The sequence below is a fragment of the Populus alba genome, chromosome 17 (assembly GCF_005239225.2).
Source record: "Populus alba chromosome 17, ASM523922v2, whole genome shotgun sequence".
Classification (NCBI taxonomy): domain Eukaryota; kingdom Viridiplantae; phylum Streptophyta; class Magnoliopsida; order Malpighiales; family Salicaceae; genus Populus; species Populus alba.
In genome coordinates, this window is record NC_133300.1 from 2,112,625 (window position 1) to 2,138,487 (window position 25,863).

Here is a 25,863-nt window from a genome sequence, read left to right on the forward strand (position 1 = left end):
TAAAAAATATGAAAAAAAGAAGGGTTTTTGGGTAGGAGAAAAAAACACATTTTAAAAAAATTGTCTCTACCGAGTTTTTGCTGGTCACCCGAGTTCCAGGTTGACTCAAAAGGTCGACCAGTTTACTCTGGGCCAATTACAGACTTAAATTTTTAATGAAACAGACTCGATCATTGCTATTGGATCCTGTTGGGAGTATGATCCAACTCTATTGTAATGGTGGTTATTCTTGTTCTTCTTTTTTTATATATTTATAGAGAAATCAAAGATAAATAAATGAAAAAAAGAAAAGAAAAAGAGATGTTACAATGGTTATTTTCGTGGGTTCTGCAGTAGTAACAGTAATTATATTGTTTGAATTGTTGCAATTAGGGTGAATTAAATAAGAAATGTACGAATTGTAATGAATGAATGGAGAAAGAGAAAGGATGCAAAGATAAGTTTTGAATGTTTTTTTTTTTTTTTTTAATCAAGAAGGTTTAACCTGTGATTCAACATGTAAAAAGCAGAAAAAAAAAGCTTTTTCATAACCAAGTTCCAATCTTGGGCACATGGTGGCCCATCATTTTTATACATTGAGAGAAAACGCATACGCTTCCTCGAGTTTTCTTGTCTCTTGCTTTCCTTCGAAGCCTACGTATTCCCATCATGCAATTCAGTGGCTTATCATTCTCTGTCACATAATCACTCTCTCACCCTTTCGCAAAAATCCACCATGGCTCCTGCTTTCCACTACTCTTTTTCTCTCACATATTCCCACCCTCACCCTTTCTGCAAAAATCCACCATGGCTCTGGAGTTGATCGGCGGATCAATTCTCTCTCCTGTCATTCAGGTTCTGGTCAACAGGTTGGCCTCTCGCGAGGTTCTGGGCTTCTTCAAAAGCCACAAACTCGACGGTGGTCTTCTGGAAAAGCTGAATGAAACACTGAATACTGTCAACGGACTACTCGACGATGCGGAGGAGAAGCAGATTACAAAGCTTGCTGTGAAGAACTGGCTTAATGATGTTAAACACGCTGTCTATGAAGCTGAGGACATATTGGAGGAGATTGATTATGAATATCTACTATCCAAGGACATTGATCGACCTGACAGCAATTGGGTAAGCATAAGTTCTTGCACCTATAGACCTTGCTTCCTCATAAAATGTTTGTTTGTTTTTTTTTTTTTTTTAACTTTCATGTATGCTCTCTAGTCTGTAAACGAGGAAAAAATAATTTTAGGCATGGTTGTTGTCTTTCTGTGAGTTTTAATTAAAGAGTATTCATTGTTATGCATGCAACTAATATCATTGGCTTTTGGTGTCTCTGGCGAAATTATGCTTGCAAATTCTCATTTATTAATTACTTTTCTAGACATGGGCTTTGGATTTTTAAAATCTGAATTATTTATATAAATTATGTCAATTTTAATTAAATTATATATTTTTTATAAGAGCATAAATAAATTTTAATTGTTCTGAAAAAATAAGGGATATAAAATTGAATTGTCTTTCAATATTTTTAATAATGAATAATTAGGACGTACTAGATTCAAAACCTATTATTATAAATATTAAATTTCTTAGTATTTATGTATACAATAATCACCAAGAATTACGCACTTATTTTTTGTTAGCACAATTAGACTCTGAAATGATATTTTATATATGAAAGCTTCATATCTTTGTTAAAAATAAATACTTTACTTTTAATATAATATAATAAGGGCTATGAAAATCACTAATGTTAAGTTAGCATTAACAATTGTAAATTCTTGAAAAACTTATTAATTCTCTATATGTAAAAATCTTAATGTTTATGTTTTGATATTAAAAAATTATAATGTTTTCCTGAATTCTATCTCACATATTTAGTCCACCATTGCAGGTAAGGGATCGGGTTCCATTTCTAAATCCAGCTAATAGAAGGATGAAAGAAATGGGAGCAGAGTTACAGATGATCCTTGAGAAGCTTGAACGTTTACTTAAACACAAGGGTGATCTGCGCCACATAGAATGTACTGGTGGATGGAGACCATTGTCAGAGAAAACAACTCCACTGGTTAATGAATCTCTTGTATATGGAAGGGACGCTGATAAGGAAGCCATAATGGAGCACTTGTTGACACAACACAACACGGATGGCTCAAATTTATGTGCGGTCTCTATTGCGGGTATGGGCGGGATTGGTAAAACCACTCTTGCTCAGCTTATCTACAACGACGAAAGGGTAGATGAGTGCTTCGAGCTCAAAGCCTGGGTCTGGGCTTCTCAACAATTTGATGTTGCCAGGATTATTAAGGATATTCTTGATAAGATCAACGCAAGTACTTGCCGCACCAAAGAACCAGATGAATCTCTAATGGAGGCAGTGAAAGAGAAGAAACTTCTACTTGTTCTAGATGATGCGTGGAACATCGAGTACATTGAATGGAAAAAATTACTGCTACCTTTGCAGTATGTGGAGCACGGAAGTAAGATTGTCGTGACAACACGGGATGAAGATGTAGCAAGAGTCACGCAAACTGTCATCCCCTGTCACCGCTTGAATGTAATAAGCGATGAATATTGCTGGGAGTAGTTTGCAAGGGATGCATTTAGTGGTGTAAATTCTGGAGCAGTCTCATCCTTGGAAGCATTTGGCAGAGAAATAGTGAAAAAGTGCAAAGGTTTGCCGCTGGCAGCGAAAACTCTTGGGGGTCTTTTGCACTCCGTAGGAGATGTCAAGCAATGGGAGAAGATATCCAATAGCAGTTTGTGGGGTTCATCGAATGAAAACATCCCTCTAGCTCTAACATTGAGCTATTATTATCTTCCTTCACACCTGAAACGTTGTTTTGCTTATTGTGCAATATTTCCCAAGGGTTATGTATTCAAGAAGGATGGATTAATCACTGAATGGATGGCACAAGGGTTTTTAGTCCAGCCCAGAGGCGTTGAGGGGATGGAAGATATAGGTGAAAAATACTTTGATGATCTTGTCTCCAGGTCACTTTTCCAGCAATCAACTCTTGATTCTTTAACTATTTGCAAAGCTTATTGTTAAAGATGTGCCGACATCTCATGGAGTTGCCATCCAACCTTTCCAACTTGGTCGACTTACAACATCTTGATATTGAAGGGACAAATTTGAAAGAGATGCCACCAAAAATGGGGAAGCTCACGAAGCTTCGATTTTTGGAATCTTACATCGTGGGAAAATATAGCGGGTCTAGCATGAAAGAGTTGGGGAAGCTCTCACATATAAGGAAAAAACTTTCTATTCGGAATGTCAGAGATGTTGCAAATGCTCAAGATGCTTTGGATGCCGATTTGAAGGGTAAGAAGAAGATTGAGGAGTTGGGGTTGATGTGGGATGGCAATACGTATGACACACCACACGAGAGAAAAGTACTTGAGAAATTGGAGCCTTCTGAAAATGTGAAACAGCTTGTCATTACTGGTTACGGGAGTACAACATTTCCAGGCTGGCTTGGAAAGTCTTCTTTCTCAAATATGGTAAAGTTGACACTTTCTGGATGTAAGAACTGCATCCTCTTGCCACCAGTGGGGCAGCTGCCTTCTCTAAAAGAGCTCCATATTGAAGGATTTGATGATGTCGTGGCAGTTAGTTCTGAGTTCTATGGAAGTGACTCTTCGATGGAGAATCCATTTAAATCCCTCAAACTATTACGGTTCGAGGGGATGAAAAAATGGCAGGAATGGAAAACGGATGTAGATGGTGCTTTCCCTCATCTTACACATCTCTTCATAGTAGGTTGTCCCGAGTTAACAAGTGTCTTGCCTCGTCACCTTCCTTCTTTATCGATTATTGCTATTGAAAAATGTCCGCAGCTTGGGGAAGGATTTTGGATGCGTGGAGAAGATTTTTAATTAAAATTAAAATAAATGTATTGTTAAAGTTATATTTTTTGATATTTAATGGAATATAATTTATTTATAATTGAATTGAATCTGAATATGAATTGATATTGTAACAACCTCTCAACCAGGATAAAATGACAATTTTATCTCAACTAGAAAACAAAAATTAAAATTTTTCTAAGTTAACCATGTGTCCATGGACATGTGATTTAGATAATTTTTAGATAATTTGATCGGAAAAAAAAGCAAAAACAAAACACAAAAACTAATTTTATAAAAATTAAATATTGAAGAATAAGTATTTTAAAAAATATAATTTTTCTCATGAAGAAACCAAAATCAATATGTGCAAACCTTTAAAAAAAGGGGGGGGGGGGCTAAGTGATGAAATCTTAAAAAAAAAAAAAGATTAAAAACAGAATAAACATAAGTAAAAAAAATAAAGATTAAATTCATTATTAAAAAATAGAAGTCAAATAATGAGGAATAAAATTGAAATAATATCTAATTAGTTGAAGGATTTAAAAATATCAAAAGAAATGGTGTTAAATTTAATATAAAAATAAAATAAAATAAAATGATTAGAGACAAATAGCAATAAATACTATTTTTATAAAATAAAAATAAAAAAAATCAATAAAAAAAAAATAAAAACTATATGTAATATAAGTGTTATCCGCACATATCAACCATTGGTTCCAAACAAAACCGGAAAATAAAAAAACTAGACACTTGCAGTCATTAGGTCCAGACTTGCCTGAAAGGCAGAAGGAACTGCATATACATTTGCAATATCATGCCACAACCAAATCAATTGTACCAAAAACATTCTTTATTCATTATTAAAGGTCTTCTCGTTAACAAAACAGAAAAACAAAGTGAAAAAGAGAGAGAGAGAGAGAGAGAGAGAGAGAGAGAGATTGGTTTCAATGGCAAATGCATAAGCAAAAAATAATCAGATATGGAAACCATAAAGAGAGCAACGAAAGGACAAAAATCGATTAAGAAAAACCCTTACTGAAAGAAGAAACTACACACCTTCACCTCATGTGTTCTCCATCGGTTTGTTCAAGAAAAAAAGAGATAAGAACTGCAGCATCACCACCTCCATCATCTCTTAGTAGCTTCTTCTTCTCTAATGTGCCTACCTTGTTGGTTCTCACAAGTTCTATGCCTCCTCTCCCTCTTCTAAATCATGACTACAAGTGAAGAAAACAACTCTAATCCCACCCAAGAACAATGCTCTAATATCAAATTCGGGACAAAAAAGATTTAAAGTTAAAGAAGAGAGAAAAGAAAAAGAAGCTACTGAAAAAGAAAAAAACATTGATAAATACTAAAATCCTAAATAAAACAAGCAATTAAGTTTATAATCCATTAAATAATATAATCAACAATAATTAAATCAAACCCAACAAATAATGTTTAATTAATAAATTTTAATTGAAAGTTCAAATAAATTAAATTAAAACATAAGCTAAAACCCAATCTTTTAATGATTTGAGCTACTCTTCATTATTTATGATCATATAAAAACGTAAACAGTGTTTCAAATCTATATCCCCTTTTTTTTTTTTTTTGTCTTGGTTGGAAACAAAAGGAGGTGCATATGTTTTTGTTAGGCAAAATAAAACATATTTCCTGCCCTAAAAAAAAAAAAAAGGGTTGCACGTTCAGCCTTTTAACCTTAAGAAGTGAAAAGAAATGGTAGAAGCAGACACCAGGATTATCCAAAATGCTATATTTGATCCCCGGTCCAAGCAACAAATCCAGAGCTATTACATAGATCTTGTCCACTTCTTTTGCCTTCCTTCCTTCTCCTACTTTTCTAGCTATTTTTTCCTACTTCTTTCTACAAGCTTCAGATTCTTATATTGTATAGATAATTTGAGTCTAGTTTTTGAACAGTTCATAAGCCTCGATCCATTTTGTGAATTTTCAAGGTGATGTTGTTATAATTTCAAAAAACTATTTGCATGCACATAGTTACAGAAAATTTATCTATCACCGATCATTAAATAATGTTTTTATCTCTTTCTAAAAACATTTAACCATTTAATTTATAATTACACAAAACATGTTTAAAAACCAACTTTCACACCCTAAAATCAACACTTGTAATCATTGCTTCTATAATAATTCATCCCTATTTCTCAATTTCATACGTACTAAAGGTGCCTAAGATTAATATTAGAGATGCTATGTGTTTGTTAATGTAGTTCATATGCTTTTGCAAAATCACGTTTGGGTTGGAGAAGTGCTTTAGCAAAATTACGTTGGGGTTGGAGAAATGCTTTGTTAATATGTAAAAACCATCAAAATATATCAGTTTAATTTTTTTTAAAAAAAGGACATTAATTCGAAGCTTTTCCCTACAAAACATACTTTGAAAATCACTTTCAAATACAATGTATGTAAGCATATTGTCGAAAGGCGTCCTAATAATTATATAAACAAATAATAATGAATCGATAGGTGATAATGTTTATAAATTTCATAATGGTAATATCACATTAATTGAAAGATCTACTCAACCATGATTTTGAAAGTTTTCCTTGATGAAAATGCCATGTCACTTAGCCAAGAAAATAGCCAATATGGTATCTCCGGTGTCGCAGGGCAATTTTTAAAACTGATTTATAATATTTAATTTTGTTGTAATTAAGCTAAATATTTGTAGGAATTCTAATAATTTAAATTGTGGAGAATAAACCTACTTATTTATTCAAAACTCCATTTTTTTTATTTTGAAAAAAAAAATATTTTTTATTAACTACATGGTTTTTTTTTTTAAAAAAAACCTTAAGGTGATTTAAAAAGATATTTATATAAGAATCCCAATGATTTAAATTCATAACCAAACATCCATTTTCTTATTCATATACTTCCTCTCTTTTGTTTTTAGAAAAATAAATCTTTTATTAGAAGCATGGTTTTTTAAATAAAAAATAATCATGATATGAAAAGAAAATTATACTTGAAAAATAAAAATTCAAGTCTTGATAATTTTTATGTGACTTTATGAAAAATAAAAAATAATTAATTTGAAAAAAAATATAAGAAAATTAAATAAAAAATAAGTATTTAATTCTTGTTGAATATTCATAAACATATATTTTTTAAAAAAAATTACATCTTATGTTCATATATAGTCACTCAGTAATTGCTAATCATATTTGAAAAGTATGGTATAATCAAATAATTTTTAAAATATAATTGTAATTATTTTATTTAAAAATAATTATATTTTAAAATATCTCAAAAATAAAACAATAAAAGAAAACGTGAAAGGGCAACAAAATCAATTACAGGCATGCATAGTTTTTGGTGTCAGTGTTACTATTTCACGAGAAGCTAATCCTGTATTAGTTTTTTGGTCTTCAGAAAACAATGTGCGTTCACGTGCTAAACTCTTGAAGAACTCAATGGATGCTGAAATTGAAGAACTCAATGTGCTAAATTGAAGATTTTTTGTTTTTTTTTTATCAAGGTTGCTTTTCTTGGCCGGCAAAAAATAATCTGGGTTTTTGAGTCAAGGTTCCCAGCTGTCTCCCATGATCCGTGCTGCCTGTACAAAATTAACTTTAAATTAAAGCTAAAAAAAAAAAAATTAATTTATTTTAAAAATACTTTTAAAATATATATAAAAATAACTTTTAATAGTTGAAATTAGTGTTGCGGCCGCGCGCTTAGCTGCAGGATGGATTAAAATATTGTTTTCAATGCTAAACGGAACATGGTCGTCAATAACATATTTTAACCCATATATCATTTATCATGTGTATTCTTAGCTGGCATAGATTTTAAATTAAAGATTTTTAATCGAAGGGAAGTTTTTTCAATAAATATTTCAGTGAAGAAAAATGTCAAAATATTATGATTTATTATTTATTTAATTATATAATAAAAAAACATGTGCATGAGAGATAAATGATAAAATAAAATAAAAACATGAAAACTACATAAAAGAAGAGCTTGTTTATGTTATAAATAAATGCTACAATCTTAATAAAAATAGAGTAAAAACCAAACATTATATGAAAAAATTAATATCCTGAATATTTTTTTAGTAATTTAATTCTAAAGAATTTTAATTTTAATTTAAATTGAGGAAAAAAGACTTCTTAACAAAATAAAACTTACGATATTACAATAACAAACACGCTCGAAAACAACTTTTTCAAAGCTGCTTGTGATATCACTCCTCATGGAACCAAATGAATCCACAACTTACGAGATTTATTGCAACTCTTGCTCACTTGTCAAATATTCCACAACTTATGCTTGCTTTCAAATATATATACCAAAGGCTCTCCATGTGATTTTCAACTTTCCTTTCACTAATAATATTCTACAAATATTATCTTTTTATACTTTAATTAACAAATTTATTAATAGTAGAAAACACACCAATAATACCAGTTCTTATAACATCTCCGATAAAAATAATATTTAAAAAAATCAAATCAGTAATATAACTTTTCAAACAGTGTAAATATATTTTTTTTTTTACTTACATATGCTCCAATGGTAAAAAGCCATTTAGAAAAATTATTTATATTTTAATATATTTGATATACAATTATTTTAACAACTCGATCTAACCTGGTTGATTTGAAGGGTTTAAAAATAACCTAGATGATTCTCAATTAATCTAATATTAAAAATTAAAATTAAAATAATTCAATTAAAAAAATAAAAAAATAACTCGAATTAATTTGGATAAACTCGACAAACCTATAATATAAATTATGAAATCAGTATAATCTCATTAAAAAAAAAAAAAAAAAATATTGGTTTAAAAAAAATCAAAAGAAAAAAAAAACTATTAAAAAAAACAACTATTGTGTTTTGATATTTTTTCGTAGGAATAGATTTTTTTGCAAGAGAAATACTAAAATAGCATTTTGTTTAACTTTTCTCCGAGCATGAAAAGAAAGCAAAGAAAAGTCAAAATATTGCTTTTTTATTTTTTGCACATGGGTTGGAGTTGCTATTAGTCGTGGAGCGCTGATACAATATGATATAATTAATATAATATTGTTATGAAGCCGGCTTCCACGAGTTTTCTTGTCTCTTCTTTTCCTTTAAAGTCTACGTCTTCCCATCATGCAATTCAGTGGCTTATTAGCTTTCTACTACTATCACTCTCTCTCACATATTCCCACCCTCACCCTTTCTGCAAAAATCCACCATGGCTCTGGAGTTGATCGGAGGATCAATGCTCTCTGCTCTCATTGAGGTTCTGGTCGACAGGTTGGCCTCTCGTCAGGTTCTGGGCTTCTTCAAAAGCCACAAACTCGACGATGGTCTTCTGGAAAAGCTGAATGAAACACTGAATACTGTCAACGGACTACTTGACGATGCGGAGGAGAAGCAGATTACAAAGCGTGCTGTGAAGAACTGGCTCAATGATGTTAAACATGCTGTCTATGAAGCTGAGGACATATCGGAGGAGATTGATTATGAATATCTACGATCCAAGGACATGGATGCCCCTCGACCTGACAGCAATTGGGTGAGCATAAGTTCTTGCACCTATAAACCTTGCTTCCTCATAAAATATTTGTATTGATCCTCTATTTTTAAAATCCAAAATGCTATATTTTTAAAATCTGAATTATTTATATAAATTTTGTCAATTAAATTATATATATTTTTATGAGAACATGAATGACTCTTACCTTTTTATGAAAATATAAGGGATATAAAATTGAATTGTCTTTCAATATTTTTAGTGATGAATAGTTAGGACTTACGAGATTCAAAACCCATTATTATAAATATTAAATTTCTTAGTAATTATTTATAATAATCACCAAGAATTATGCATTGATTTTTTGTTAGCAGAATTAGAAATTGAAATGATGTTTTATACATGAAAGGCTCATATCTTTATTTTAAATATGAAAAATAAATACTTTACTTTTTAATTGCTAAACAATTATTTTTGAAAATAAAATTATTTTTCCATTTTTATTTTAGAAAAAAAAATTAATTTCATTATATATATAAAAATAATATTATATAGTAAGGGCTATGAAAATCACTAATGGCATTGAATCAATATCTTTTTAAAACTTGACTTTCACTGCTTAATTACATTAAGTTAGCATCAGCAATTTAATGGCATTAACTTATTAATTCACTAGATGTAAAAATCTTAATGTTTATGTTTTGATATTATAAGATTATAATGTTTTCCTGAATTCTATCTCACATATTTAGTCCACCATTGCAGGTAAGGGATCTGGTTCCATTTCTAAATCCAGCAAATAGAAGGATGAAAGAGATGGAAGTAGAGTTACAAAAGATCCTTGAGAAGCTTGAACGTTTACTTAAACACAAGGGTGATCTGCGCCACATAGAAGGTACTGGTGGATGGAGACCATTGTCAGAGAAAACAACTCCACTGGTTAATGAACCTGATGTCTACGGAAGGGACGCTGATAAGGAAGCCATAATGGAGCACTTGTTGACACAACACAAGACAGATGGCTCAAATTTAGTTGTGGTTCCTATTGTGGGCATGGGCGGGATTGGTAAAACAACTCTTGCTCAGCTTATCTACAACGACGAAAGGGTAGAGCAGTGCTTTCAACTCAAAGCCTGGGTCTGGGCTTCCCAACAATTTGATGTTGCCAGGATTATTAAGGATATTCTTGATAAGATCAACGCAAGTACTTGCCGCACCAAAGAACCAGATGAATCTCTAATGGAGGCAGTGAAAGGGAAAAAACTTCTACTTGTTCTAGATGACGCGTGGAACATCGAGTACAGTGAATGGGATAAATTACTGCTACCTTTGCAGTATGTGGAGCGAGGAAGTAAGATTGTCCTCACAACACGGGATGAAGATCTAGCAAAAGTCACGCAAACTGTCATCCCCTCTCACCGCTTGGATGTAATAAGCGATGAAGATTGCTGGAAGTTGTTTGCAAGGGATGCTTTTAGTGGTGTAAATTCTGGAGCAGTCTCACACTTGGAAGCATTTGGCAGAGAAATAGTAAGAAAGTGCAAAGGTTTACCGCTGGCAGCGAAAACTCTTGGGGGTCTTTTGCACTCCGTAGGAGATGTCAAGCAATGGGAGAAGATATCCAATAGCAGTTTGTGGGGTTCGTCGAATGAAAAAATCCCTCCAGCTCTAACATTGAGCTATTATTATCTCCCGTCACACCTGAAACGTTGTTTTGCTTACTGCGCAATATTTCATAAGGGTTATAAATTCGAGAAGGATGAAGTAATCACTTCATGGATGGCACATGGTTTTCTAGTCCAGCCCAGAAGCGTTGAGGAGATGGAAGATATAGGTGAAAAATACTTCGATGATCTTGTCTCCAGGTCACTTTTCCACCAATCAACTTATGATTCTTTTTTCAGCATGCATGACCTCATAAGTGATTTAGCTGAATACGCGTCAGGAGAATTTTGCTTTAAGCTTGGTATTATTGAATCGGGCTCTGGGTTGGAGGGTGAACATTCATGCTCGCTTCCAGAAAGGACTCGTTATTTATCAATCACTCCAGCGGCAGCATATGGCGGAGGACGTCAGATGTTTCGTAGCATTCATGCAGTCCAACATTTGCGCGCCTTGTTTCCACTATATATTTTCGAGGAAGATGATAGTGAGGAACTGAATGACATCTTGCCAAATCTTAAGCGCTTGCGCATGCTATCTTTAGTTGATGCAAAAGATATTTCTTCTAAGTTGCTCAATTCCATTGGCAGCTTAAAACATTTGCGGCACTTGGACCTTTCTTCCACCGCCATTGAAAGGTTGCCTAAAAGTGTGTGCACCTTGTACTATTTGCAAACTTTATTGTTAAGAGAGTGCCGACATCTCATGGAGTTGCCATCCAGCATTTCCAACTTGGTCGACTTACAACATCTTGATATTGAAGGGACAAATTTGAAAGAGATGCCACCAAAAATAGGAAAACTCACAAAGCTTCGAACTTTGCAATATTACATTGTGGGAAAAGAGAGTGGGTCTAGCATGAAAGAGCTGGGGAAGCTCTCACGTATAAGAAAAAAAATTTCTATTCGGAATCTCAGAGATGTTGCAAATGCTCAAGATGCTTTGGATGCCGATTTGAAGGGTAAGAAGAAGATTGAGGAGTTGGGGTTGATGTGGGATGGCAATACGGATGATACACAGCACGCGAGAGAAGTACTTGAGAGATTGGAGCCTTCTGAAAATGTGAAACAGCTTGTCATTACTGGTTACGGGGGCACAACGTTTCCAGGCTGGCTTGGAAACTCTTCTTTCTTAAATATGGTAGCGTTGACACTTTCTGGATGTAAGAACTGCATCTCCTTACCACCATTGGGGCAGCTGCCATCTCTAGAAGAGCTCGAAATTGAAGGATTTGATGATGTCGTGGCAGTTGGTTCTGAGTTCTATGGAAGTGTCCCTTCAATGAAGAAGCCATTTAAATCCCTCAAAATATTAAAGTTTGAGGGGATGCGAAACTGGCAGGAATGGAAAACAGATGTAGCTGGTGCTTTCCCTCATCTTGCAGAGCTCCTTATAATACATTGCCCCAAGTTAACAAATGCCTTGCCTAGTCACCTTCCTTGTTTATTGAAGCTTTCTATTCAAGAATGTCCACAGCTTGTGGTTTCAATTCCAGAGGCACCCATGCTCGTCGTAATCAATGTATCTGAGGGCCATGAAAGATGTATATTTGGGATGTCAGATGGACCATGCACGCCGTGCCTTCATTTTATACGAGATCCCCAGCTAAAGGGCATGGAGCAAATGAGTCATTTGGATCCCTCTTCTTTCTCTGAAATCAAAATCGAGGAATGTAGTTCATTTAAGTGCTGCCAGCTAGACCTTTTACCCCAGGTATCCACACTTACCATTCAACGTTGTCTCAATCTCGATTCCCTTTGTATAGGCGAGAGACCTCTCCCTGCTCTCTGTCATCTGACAATCAGTCACTGTCCTAATTTGGTGTCTTTCTCCAAAGGAGGAGTAGCTGCCCCAGATTTGACAAGCCTTGTGTTAGAGGGTTGCTTATATTTGAAGTCGTTGCCGGAAAACATGCGTTCCCTCCTCCCTTCCCTACAGGATTTGCAATTGATCTCACTTCCAGAAGTTGATTCTTTTCCTGAAGGAGGTTTACCCTCCAAATTACACACACTTTGCATTGTGGATTGTATCAAGCTCAAGTTATGTGGTTTGCAAGCACTCCCTTCTCTTTCCTGCTTCAGATTTACTGGGAACGATGTGGAGTCTTTTGACGAGGAGTCGTTGGGAAATCTGAAGTCTCTCACAACCCTTAAAATCAAACGTCTGGGAAATCTGAAGTCTCTGGACTATAAGAGGCTTCATCACCTCACCTCTCTTCAGAGATTGCGTATCGTGGGCTGCCCTAAGCTTGAGTCCATATCAGAGCTGGCGCTTCCCTCCTCCCTTGAATACCTTCATCTCAGAAATCTAGAATCTCTGGACTACATGGGGCTTCATCACCTCACCTCTCTTGACACATTGAAGATCAAGAGTTGCCCCAAACTTGAGTTCATATCTGAACAGATGCTGCCCTCCTCCCTTGAATACCAGGGGCTTCATCACCTCACCTCTCTTGGAAATTTGAGTATTGGGAGTTGCCCTAAACTTGAGCACATATCAGAACAGGCGCTGCCCTCCTCCCTTGAATACCTTCATCTCCGTAAACTGGAATCTCTGGACTACATTGGCCTTCAGCATCTCACCTCTCTTCACAATTTGAAGATTGAGAGTTGTCCTAAACTTGAATCGTTGCAGGGGCTGCCTTCCTCCCTTGAATTCCTTCAGTTATGGGATCAGCAAGACCGGGACTACAAGGAGCTTCGGCACCTCACCTCTCTTCGCAAAATGAAGATAAGGAGGAGCCTTAAGCTTGAGTCCCTTCAAGAAGGCACCCTTCCCTCCTCCCTTGAAGACCTTGAAATCTGGGATTTGAAAGATCTGGAATTTAAGGGGTTTGAGCACCTCACCTCTCTTCGTCAATTACATATCTGTAGTTCTCCTAAGCTCGAGTCCGTGCCAGGAGAGAAGCTGCCCTCCTCCCTTGTATCTCTTCAAATATCAGGTCTGTTAAATCTGAAATCTGTAATGGGGCTTCAGCACCTCACCTCTCTTCGCGAATTGATTATCTCGGATTGTCCTAAGCTCGAGTCCGTGCCAAGAGAATGGCTGCCCTTACCCGAATGTAGTGGTATTGGACGTTGTTATATGAGGCGGTCTGATTTTGTACGTATATTTAGTAAATAGAAATGTTTATACATATATTTAGTAATTATATCAATATTTGCTAAAGAGATAATTAAGATTAAGATATTTAATCTCACAATTTAAATCATATATTTAATTATATTTAAAAATATATTTACTAGAGTTATATATATATATATAACAATTATATGCGCTGATAAAAAGTAAAAAAATGTCATATCTAATATAGAATGAAGAAACTTAAATAAAAAAAGATCGAGGTCAAATTATATAATACGATAACCTTGTGACAATAGATACATGATTAAGATAATTTTATAGAAAAAAAGTGAAAAAAAAGGGTACAAATACCAATTTTAAAAAAGTTAAATGTTGAAGGATGAAATTAAAAAAAATAAAAGAATATTTGATTTTTACAACATGGTTCATGCACTCAATTGTGTTTAATAGGTTTGTTTTTTTAGAGTATATTTTTTATTTAATCAAGCATTTATCTATGTAAATGAAAGGTTAAAAAATCATAAATAAAAGCAAATTGAATCAAATCATGAAACTCAATTATAAAATAACTCAATGTTTAATGATGAATTTTTTAAAAACAATAATTAAGAAAAAAAAATATGGGTCAACCCTTGTTAATCCGCTAACATTGCGACCATTGGTACATGATTGGAATAAACCCATAAGAAAGAAAAGTGAAAGAAACAAATACAAAGATCAATTTTCAGAAAAATTAAATGTTGAAAGATGAAATTAAAAAAAATTATATATTAAAAATGACTAAAAAAAATACTAGAGTCAACCCATGTTAACATTTGAAACTCATAATTGTGATCTTGAGACCAAGACTACTCACACATGAGTCAAACCCAAAAAAACAACAAAGTAATATTAAAAAAAAATATAATTCAACCAGGGTTAACTCGTTAATCTTGTAACCATGGAAGCATGATCGAGATAACCCTAATGAAAGGAAAAAAAAAATACAAAGACCAACTTTCAGAAAAAATTAAATGTTTAAAAATGACTAAAAAAAATATACTAAAGTCAGCCCATGTTAACATGTGAAACTCGTAAGTTTGATCTTGAGACCAAGATTACTCAAACATGAGTCAAACCCAAAAAAAAAACAACAAAGTAAATTTTTCAATAAAAGAATGTCAAGGCATGAAACTTTTTTTAAAAAAAGCAATATAAAAAAAATATGAATTAACTAGGGTTAACTACTTAATCTTACGACCATGGAAACATGATCAAGATAACCCTAATGAAAGGAAAGTGATAAAGAAAAGCACAAAGAACAACTCTAAAAAAAATAAATTGGAGGGTGAAATTAAGAAAAAAACATAAAAAAAGACCAAAGTCAACTGTTGTCAGCCTTCAAAACTCATGATTATGATGTTGGGACTAACCATATAAAAGACAAACCCCAAAAAAAATATTATAGCAAAATTCTCACTAAAAGAAAATTAAGGCATGAAACTCAATAAAAAAAGCAACAAAAAATATCTGAGTCAATCATGTGACCATGGACATGAAATTTAGATAATCTTATAGAAAGAAAAATGAAAAAAAAAAAAAACACTAAAACCAATTCTACAAACTTTAAATATTGAAAAATAAAATTAAAAAAAATTATTTTTTTAAAAAAGACTTGGAGAAACCAAAATCATCCCATGCAAACCTTTAAAAGCCATGGCTAAAAAAAAAAAAAGAACCTAAGTGATGAAGTCTTAAAAAAACCAATAAAAAAATATTCAAAACATAATAAACATAAGTAAAAAAAAATAACGATCAAATTCAACACTAAAAAAATCAAATAATGAGAAATAAAATCAAAACAATATCTAATTATATGAAGGATTAAAAAAATATCAAAAGAAAAGGTGTCAATTTTGATATAAAAATAAAATAAAATAAAATGATTAGAGATAAATTGTAATAAATACTATTTTTATAAAATAAAATTAAAAAAATAAAGAAAAAAATCATTAAAAAAAATATTCAAAACACAATAAATAACAATTAAAAAACATGTAATATAAATGTTTACCGCACATAACAACCACTGATTCCAAACAAAACCCAAAAATTAAAAAAACAGGACATCTGCAGACTGTAGTCATCAGTTTCGGACCTGCCTGAAAGGCAGAACTGCACATGCATTTGCAATACCATGCCAAAGCCATATCAATCTTACCTATAGCAAAATTCAAATATGGAAATCATAAAGAGAAATATAATTTAATGATTGGTTTCAATGGAAACTGGATAAGCAAAAAATAATCAAATATGGAAATCATAAAATAGAGCAACAAGAGGACAAAAATTGATCAAAAAACCCTAACTGAAAGAAGAAACAACACACCTTTGCCTCGTGTGTTCTCCATCGGGCTATTCAAGAAAAAAAAGGACAAGAAATGCAGCATCACCACCTCCATCCTCTCTCAGTGGCTTCTTCTTCTCCAATGTGCCTACCTTTTTGGTTCTCACATGTTCTATGCCTCCTCTCCCTCTTCTGAAGCATGACTACAAGTGAAAAAAACAACTCTAATCCCACCCAAGAACAATGCTTTAATACCAAATTTGACACAAGACAAGATAGATTTAAAGTTGAAGAAAAGAGAAAAGAAAAGGAAGCCAAAGAAAAAAAAGAAAAAAGGCTTATCAAATACTAAAATCTTAAACTAGAACAAGCAATTAAACTAATAGTCCACTAAATAAAATACCCAATAATAATTAAATAAAACCCAACAAATAATGTCTAATTAATAAATTTCAACTAAAAATTTAACTTAATTAAATTAAAATATAAATTAAAGCTTAATCACTTAATTATTTGACTATCATCTATCATTTATGATCATATGAATGCATGTTTAGAGTTAGTATCCCCATAATTATTATTTTTTTAATCTTTGGTGGAAACAAAAAGAGGTGCGTATATATGTTTTTGTTAGGAAAACAAAATTTCATGCCCTAAAGTAAGAAAAAGAAGGTTGAGCCTAAGGGTGATTATTTTTTGTTCGGTTCGGTTTTTATCAAAAAAAGTAATAAAAGCGGATTAAAAAAAAAACAACCAAAATCAAATCGAAACCGGTTCAAACCGACAGGTTTTTCGGTTCGGTTCGGTTATTTTATATTTAAAATAAAAAACTATATTGTTTTTTGAGGTTATTTTTGTAGTTTTTAATAGGTTTTTTGTCAATTTGACTCGGTTTTTTCGGTTTGGACTCGAATTGGTTTGGTTTTTTCAGTTTTAGGCTTATAAACCGAATCGGTTGGTTTTTTTTAAAAAATTCTAATCGATTTAATCAGTTTTTTTTTTATAATTTGGTTTTTTCAGTTATTTTTTTACTTTTTTTTTTTTTTTGTTAATAGTCGAAATTTTATTAAAAAGGAAAAAGCTACAAAAGATAGTAGCCTAACTTACATCAGAAGAACAAGCAGAGGAAAGGGAAGCACAAAAACTGTTGCATGAAACAGGGGATATCAACAAAAAGAGAACAGACAAATCAAAAGAAACCAACTCCTCCCGACTAAACATTCTCTATATTAAGCTCGAAAGAGTTGGAGTCAAGCCTCAGCCATAAAGCAATACTTTGGCGCACCATGGAGAAACAGATTTGAAGGTTAGGGGCAGCGTCATTAAAAATAACATCATTTCGATGAAGCCAAAGATTCCAAACAACGCATGAGAAAAGAAGTTGCCATGAGAGATTTTGTTGCTTGCCTTTAACCATAGAAGACCATTGGTAGCACATATCATCAACAGATTTTGGAAAAACACTGCAAAAGCCCCGATTAGAAAGCAGTTTCATCCAAATATTCCAAGAGAAGTGGCAGTGAATGAAGAGGTGACTTGAAGATTCCAAGCTTTTATTGCAGAAAGCACATATTGACTCCTGAATGGAGAGGTAGTCGCGTTGAAATAGGAAATCTCTTGTGGTTACTTTTATCTTGGACAAGGAGCCAAAGGAAAAAGCTGCACTTTTTTGGTGGGGTTAGTTTTATCCAAACAGAAGATTGGAATGGTTTGGCTCCACCGTAGAGTAACTGGTCCATCAATTTGGAGCAAGATTTTACACTGAAGAGGCCATCGTTGTTGAGGGTACAGATTTTCTTATCCATCTTATGGCAGAACATTGGCTTGGATTCCAGCAAGGATGATAAAAGTGATAGTTGTTCTGGTTCAAAATGAAAAAGAGGTATGCGCCATTGTAGGGACCAGAGCCAGATTCCATTGCTCCATCTACCCATGTCAGCCACCAAAGCATATTTAGAGGAAGACAAAAGATATAGCCTTGGGAAGGTTGTTTTGAGAGGGTCGTCACCAATCCAGTTGTCTAGCCAAAAGGATGTTAAATTGCCATTCCCTACCATGAATTTGCAATGATTCGTGAAGACTTGGTGAACGTCGGTTTGAACAATGGACATAATATCCTTCCATATCTTGGATGGTTGGTTGTAGAAAATTGGGATCCCATTCTCATAAGATGGATTGTACATTGAAGAGATAATCATTTTCCATAAGCTTGTACCTGGGGAAGAGAGTCTCCAAATCCATTTTAGAAGCAGGGCTCTGTTTTTCGATATAAGGGAGCCTACACCGAGGCCTCCTTGTTTCTTATCGCGCATCACTATTCTCCATTGGATCTTGCAGAAAGATCTTTGCTTGGTACATCCACACCACAATAAACGTCTTTGGATGGATGAAAGAAGCCTGCCTACCCCTTTTGGCATCTTGAATACAGACATAAAATATATAGGCAGTGAATTAAGGACACTTTTAATTAGACATAGACGACCAGCCATGCTTAGTAGTCTCCCCTTCCATATATGAAGCCTTTTACGAAACTTCTCTATCACTAGCTTCCATGTAGAGATACGAGATGGATTGGCTCTTAATGGCATGCCAAGATATTTGCTTGGGAGGGAGTCTGATCTGCAAAAAATAGATGTAGCCAAGCGCAAGCACAAGTGATCATCGACATTGATACCAATAATGGAGCTTTTATGGAAGTTTATATGAAGGCCCGAAGACAGAGCAAACCATCTTAAAATTCTTTTGACTTGAACTAATTGATCAATATCTGCCGGGATGAATATTAATGTGTCATCTGCATATTAAAGATGGCTGACGAAAATTCCTGATGCAAATTGCAGCCCTTTGATAATATTCCCACTAGATGCCCTTTGAAAGAGAACAGAGAGGCCCTCAACAACTATGTCAAACAGAAAAGGGGAAATCGGATCTCCTTGACGCAGCCCTCGCCGAATCGAGAATTCTTTTGAAGGAGATCCATTGATGAGGACCGAGAGTTTTGATGAAGAAAGACATTCATAAATCATGGTTCTCCATTTTCTGCCAAACCCCATATAACCCATGATATCATCTAGGTAATCCCAGGAGACTGAGTCGAAAGCTTTATGAAAATCAATCTTGAAAATCAAACCTGCCGCTTTTCGCTTTTTTAGATCACTCACCAGCTCATTTGCAATCATAAAGCCATCTATAATGTTACGGTCTGCTATAAATGCTGATTGGTTAATGCTAATGATATCTTGCATAACAACTTTCAGTCTAGATGCAAGGATTTTAGCAATGATCTTATAAATACCATGAATCATGCTGATGGGTCGAAAATCTTTAAACTCAATGGGTCCGACTGTCTTGGAGAGGAGAGTTACGTAGGTTGTATTGATTCCTTTGGGAAGCCTTCCTGTTCTGAAGAAGCTTAAGACTATATCAAGAATGTCTTGAGCAATAAAATCCCATGCTAATCTGTAGAATTTGAAGTTGAAACCATCTGGTCCAGGACATTTTGACCCATCACAACCCCATACACCGCGCTTCACTTCTTTCATTGTGATTTCTTGCTCCAACCATTCAGAGGATTCTTTAGAGAGACATTTGAAACCCAAAGGATTTAACTGCGGCTTTTTACCAGAGGGGGAGTCATACAACTCAGAGAAATAATCCACAACAGCTTGCTTAATTCCCTGCTGAGAGTCAAAAGTGTTGCCATTATGGTGGATTTTAAGTATTGATGATTTAGCCTTCCTGAAATTGGCAATCATGTGAAAAAACTTGTTATTTCTGTCACCCAATTTGCACCACATCTGTCTTGATTTCTGCCTCCAAATAGATTCAATATGATTGTTGCGAACCCAGCGATCTTTCAACAAAAAGTCTAAATGCTCCTGCTCTTGTTCGGTTAAACCTTCTTCTTCACATTTTTCCTCTAGTATGTTGATAGCTGAAAGGGTTCGTTGAAGGCCAACTTCTTGATTTCCAAATACAAGCTTATTCCATTGCCTCAATTTGACTGCAATATGATTAAGCTTTTTGAGAAATTTAAAGCGGCCAGGGTGAAGGGAGCATGCATCATTCCAGAAGCTTTCAATAATGTGCTTGAAATTTGGGTATTGAGTCCAACAGTCCAAGAAACGAAAAGGACGCCATCCATGGTCTTGCAAGAAGCTACATAAAATTAGAGGGCAATGATCTGAGAACTCTCTTGGAAGTCGTCGAAGAGATAAACTGGGGAAGTGAAGATGGTAGGTTGAGCTTGCGAACATTCGATCTAGTTTGCTCTTGGACCTTCCTCTGAACCAGGTAAAATAACCTTCTGCTAAAGGGTATTCAGTGAGCTCACAAGACTGCAGGAATCTGCTAAAAGAATTTGAGCCTGCAGGATGACAAATTCCACTGTTTCTGTCTTTCTGAGAGAGCGTTTCATTAAAATCTCCTGCTATTATCCATGGAACTTCAAAAGCATGCTTCAGAAGAATGAGATCCTCCCAAAGTTTTTGTCTGTCTTGATAGTTACAAGGAGCATAGATGCCAATAACAAAGCAATGAAAATCACTGTGAACATGTTTACCATATAAACCGATCCAACCATGACCATATTCAATATTAGAGACTTCAAAGTTAGTGCTTTTCCACATAGCGAGCAGACCTCCTTTTGATCCTTGAGCATCATTACTAAACCAACTCACATGATTTTCATTCCAAATACGAGATACAAAACCAATGGAACAATTAGCTAGCTTAGTTTCTAGCATGAAACATATATCAATCTTATATTCTGCTATTAATTTTGTGATTCTTCTTCGTTTCCTCATCATGCCCAAGCCACAGGAATTCCAAGAAAGAATATTCATGACAGAATTAAAAGGCCTATCTGCAGGGATGAAAACTTACTATTGATTGTTGTTTCTGCCAATCTTCCTTCTCCTTTTCTAGCTGTCTTATGATAAGACCAGAAAATTGTTCCAAGAGAGCTGAATTACCAAGACCCAAAGCTTCTCCCAAATGGATCATTTTGTTGACTTCATTGTGGGACGACTCCGCTGCATATTCTTTCAGGTTACGGGTATTATTCACCCTGATGTAAGAGTTTATAGAAGATATGCTTGCTGAAGAGTGCAAGGAGAGGAGACTCCCAGTAGAGGATATTTTCTTTAGTCTTGGTTGTTTGGCTATTGGGGTCTGTTGTTGGTTAGAAGTAAGAGGCAAGCTTTGGATTTTGAAGTGGGATTCTAAAGAATCATCACTATTAACAGGGGTATAAGGTTGTGGCGAGAAGGAGGCTCTTTTGAAAGCCATGCTTGGATGTTCTATTGGGCTTGCTGAATTCACATCGTATAAGACAAGGCCCCGCTCTGGTTGGAGTTGAATTTGGGAGAGCTTGTTGGTAGAGAGACAGTGGTGGGGAGTTCTAGGAGCCACTATTTCTGGAAAGAGATCTTCAACAACGATATGTAGCCGTTCTGTGTTGTCAATGGCATTTATTGTGGCTGCAAAGCTATGATCGTAGACCTCATATGTCCCATGTCGGTTGTGCTTCCTTACCTCCATTGTGTGTCCCTTGTCATCAGATCCACAATTCTTATCAGCGATACCTAGCCTGTAAATGTTGTCATCAACGATACTTTTCTTGGTTTAATCAGTTTTTTAATATTTTTATTCATCCCTAATATCACCTTCAGCATTTTAACCTTTAAGAAGAAGTGAAAAGAAAGGGTAGAAGCAGACATCATGATTATCCAAAATGCAATATTTGATCCCTGGTCCAAGCAACAAATCCAGAGCTATCACACAGATCTTGTCCACTTCTTTTGCCTTCCTTCTCTTACTTTTCTAGCTATTTTTTCCTACTTCTTTCTATTATCCATTCTAGAGCTTCAGATTCTTATACTGTACAGAGAATTTGAGTCTAGTTTTTGAACGGTTCATAAACCTCGATCCATCATGCAATTTCTCAAGATGATGTTGTTATAATTTTAAAAAACTATTTACAGAAGAATTATCTTCAAGGACAATAGTTGAATCCTTAATAGCAACGTTTATACTCCCTACTTTTCATCCAAATTTCTTTAACAAGTCATATTTACTTTGTTATTATTGTTGTTACTTAATTTTTGACCCACCTATTTGATAAAATTTTTGAAAAATTCAAAAATAACAAAAAAAAAAAATCCAAAATATATGTTTTTAATATATTTGTATCGTTTTTAGCATTTTCAACTTTATTTAAAAAAAAAAATTTAATTTTTAAAATTTTTCCGAACGCGTTTAACTTTTCATGCATCATTTTAAAGTCATTGATTTTTTTTATTGAGTTAACGTTGATATTACTCGTTTTAAAAAAAAATACAAAAAAAATAAAAAAATCAAACTTTACAAAAAAAACAATCAGGAACTAATTTTGAAATCTGAACAATATTTTATCTATAATATAGATCCACAACTCAAAACAGGGGGCAATTTTAAACTTTTGAGGGAGGAACACAAACAAAAAAAAAAGAAAGAAAACCCTACAAAGCAGAACTTTTTCTTCCCCCTCACCGATGGAGCCGCCACCCCCCTTCTGACTTTTTTTCTTCTCCCTCAAACAGACAAGCCGCCGCTCACCCTCCTCAACCAAACACCACCTAAACCAAGGCCGTCCTTCCCTCTTTTGCCTTGCCAAAGACAAACCAGAGACCTCCTCTCTCGCCAGCAAAGGCTCATTCCCCAGCCGCTGACCATAGCCACGTTAAAAAACTCAACAATTAAGATTTCCACGAAGGTTGTCAGTCAAATTTAAATTGTAGACTTGAATCCATGGCAAGAACTAAAGGGAACTATTTTGTGTGGAAAAGAAAAACGAAAGGACGGGAGGTATGCATCAATGTCATAAATAATTATCTGTGCTGTCATTGAGGTTTTGGTCTACAGGCTGTTCTATCCTGAGGGTCTTGGCTTTTTCAAAAGACAAGCTCAATCAATGAAAAAGTTGAAGTTAAACATTAAATTATTCTCCTTTTTTATTTTTTTTCACAAGTATTTAACCGTTCAATTTGTAAGAACATCAGTCTTTTTATAAGCCAACAATTACACTTTTTAAATTTGCTATTATAATAATTATTTATTTATGTGATAATTTCACCGATGTTTTTTAGCCTTGAACCAAATAGCTTCTAAGAGTAATACCAAATGAAATTTTTTAAAATATTTTTGAACCTCATAGTTTCATATATTTATATTTTAACCGTTAATTTCATTTCTCACACGTTTTCACTCTCTGACTATTAAGTTTTGGTCCTTACAATTCTCATAAAAATTCATTTTGATTCCTAACATTTTTACTTTTATTTTTTGATCCTTGTAGTTTTAGGTATTTATATTTAATTCTAAAATTTTATTTTCCTCACATTTCATTTCCTTGATGTTACGATTATAAAAAGAAAGTCGCTAAAAATAAGAAGGAAAGAGAAGTATTTTGGTGAGTTGTGTTATAACCCAATTTTTGACCATTTTATTTTTATTATTATTATTTTATTTATGGAAAAGGATGAAAAAAAATGATGATGAAAAAAAATAATGATGATGATGAAATAAATGAAGAATGAATTAAATTTTGGATTAAGGGCAATATGAATGGAAGTTTTGGGGTTTAATTAAACTTTGAAATTAATCTAATTAAGCTTGGAATTAATTTATTTATTCCAATTAAGGGTTTAATTAGAGAATTGATAAAATTTTTAGACTTAATTAAGCTTGGAATTAATTTAATTAATCCAATTAAGGGTTAATTGGAGAATTGATAAGTTTTGAGACTTAATTAAGCTTGAAATTAATTTAATTAATCTAATTAAGGGTTTAATTGGATAATTGATAAGTTTTGAGACTTAATTGGACTTGGATTTAATTAAATTAATGAAATCAAGGACTTAATTGAAGAAATATTAATTGGGGTCCAAGTTGCAAAAATTAAAATCCAATGATTAACTTGTAAAAGGCGCCGAAATGCAGGAGTCCAATTAATGTTTACCCATGGGTTTGTTTACAAAAGTTCAAAACTTCAAGGACCACATCAAAAATAAAAATTTGCATTGAAAACGAAGCCGTTTCTTGGATAAATTGTTCACTGCCCATTTCAGCTTCCGTTTTGACAGTTACAGACAATTTTTATATTTGAGCGTACATGCATTAACAAGGGAAACCCAGGGGACAAAATTGTGGGGAAGACAGAAAGGGGAAAAGAGGGAATTGGAAAGGGACCGGAAAAAAGAAGATACATTACAGAAAAAAAAAAAAAAAGCAGAAAAGGGGAGGAGAAAACATATCAAGGGACAAAAAAAAAATAAAGCAAAGGGGGCGGCGAAACCTATACGAGCCGCCGCCCCCTTCAGCCTTCTTTGGCTTTTCTTCTTCGGCCTCTGTCTCTTCCCCCATCAGACACTTTTCACTCCTCAATCTCAACCCCTGGGAGCTGCAACTCCTCGTCAAGAAAGAGTACATCACACGGGAAACATCATTGTGCACAGCCACCTCATCCTCAAAGAAAAAAAAGAAAGCATAGTGCTTCACCTTCTCCTTCCAACATCATGTTTTCTCCGGTGTCGCCAGAAGAAACCCTCGTCTTGTCTTCCCCCCATAGACCACACAACTGACAATCGTCCATCAACAACGACATTCCCAGCCAGGGCAGCCGAAAGGGAATGCCTCCTTACAATGCATAGCTGACCAAACCGTCAGCTCTTCCTCAGAGTTTTTGGCACTTGAAAGCGGCGCAGCGAGTCAGGCATTACTCCGTCGATCACAACAACTAGATGGGCCACTCAAATATTTGGAACTCGCATCCCAAGAGCTACGGTCCTGGATCCCAAACCTGCCGAGTGTGTGGAAACCCTCATGGGATAATCAGGAAGTATGGACTGATGTGTTGTAGGCAGTGCTTCCGCAGCAATGCGAAGGAAATAGGCTTCATCAAGTACCGCTGAATGGAGAACTCGTTGATATCTGTTTTTGAAGGCTCTGTCTGAAATATAAAAAAACTGGGAGCGAGAACAGGACGTACAACACAGAGGGCTGCACCGAGGATACCAGGAGGAACAATCACCGAGAAGAACCAGAGAGGAGAACGACTAGAGAGAAACCAAATAAAAAAAGGCAGAGGCAGAATTGAAGAAAGGAGCGTTATTGACCAACAACCTCACATCTTCGTCTGTCTCAGTTACCAACGACTCTGCGTAAAAGTTTCAGCGCCATCGCCTTCTTCTGTCTCAGTTACAGCCTCCAGAAACAGAAGCGAAAGAACAAGGAAAACACAAAAATAGGAGGAAGTGAACCGGCAGAAGAGAGCAAAGGAAGGGAAGGGGAGCAACCGAACGACGAAGTTAAAAAATACAGGTAGCAGAGGAGGTCAGCAGCAACTTTTTATTTTCTCCAGAACCAGGTATGTTCATTCCTTTCTCCGTTTTTTTTTGCAAAAAAAAAGGTGATACATGATAGTCTAGAA

General features: G+C 34.4%; 3 protein-coding genes across 3 annotated transcripts; all 3 read left to right on the forward strand.

The window, feature by feature from the left end:
• The first annotated feature begins 554 nt into the window (after positions 1–554).
• LOC118032434 (putative disease resistance RPP13-like protein 1) lies at positions 555–3,930 on the forward strand. Its single transcript, XM_035037148.1, has 2 exons — positions 555–1,104; positions 1,871–3,930. The coding sequence occupies exons 1-2, from the start codon at positions 787–789 to the stop codon at positions 2,561–2,563; spliced, it is 1,011 nt and encodes a 336-aa protein (XP_034893039.1). The 5' UTR covers positions 555–786; the 3' UTR covers positions 2,564–3,930.
• Positions 3,931–9,040: 5,110 nt separating this feature from the next.
• LOC118032440 (putative disease resistance RPP13-like protein 1) lies at positions 9,041–14,107 on the forward strand. The gene is made up of 2 exons (XM_035037153.1): positions 9,041–9,364; positions 10,088–14,107. Exons 1-2 carry the CDS (start codon positions 9,041–9,043, stop codon positions 14,105–14,107), a joined length of 4,344 nt encoding a protein of 1,447 aa, XP_034893044.1.
• Positions 14,108–25,079: 10,972 nt separating this feature from the next.
• LOC118032435 (small ribosomal subunit protein uS14z/uS14y/uS14x-like) lies at positions 25,080–25,419 on the forward strand. The gene has a single exon (XM_073406012.1). It carries the CDS (start codon positions 25,175–25,177, stop codon positions 25,343–25,345), a length of 171 nt encoding a protein of 56 aa, XP_073262113.1. The 5' UTR covers positions 25,080–25,174; the 3' UTR covers positions 25,346–25,419.
• Positions 25,420–25,863: the final 444 nt, after the last annotated feature.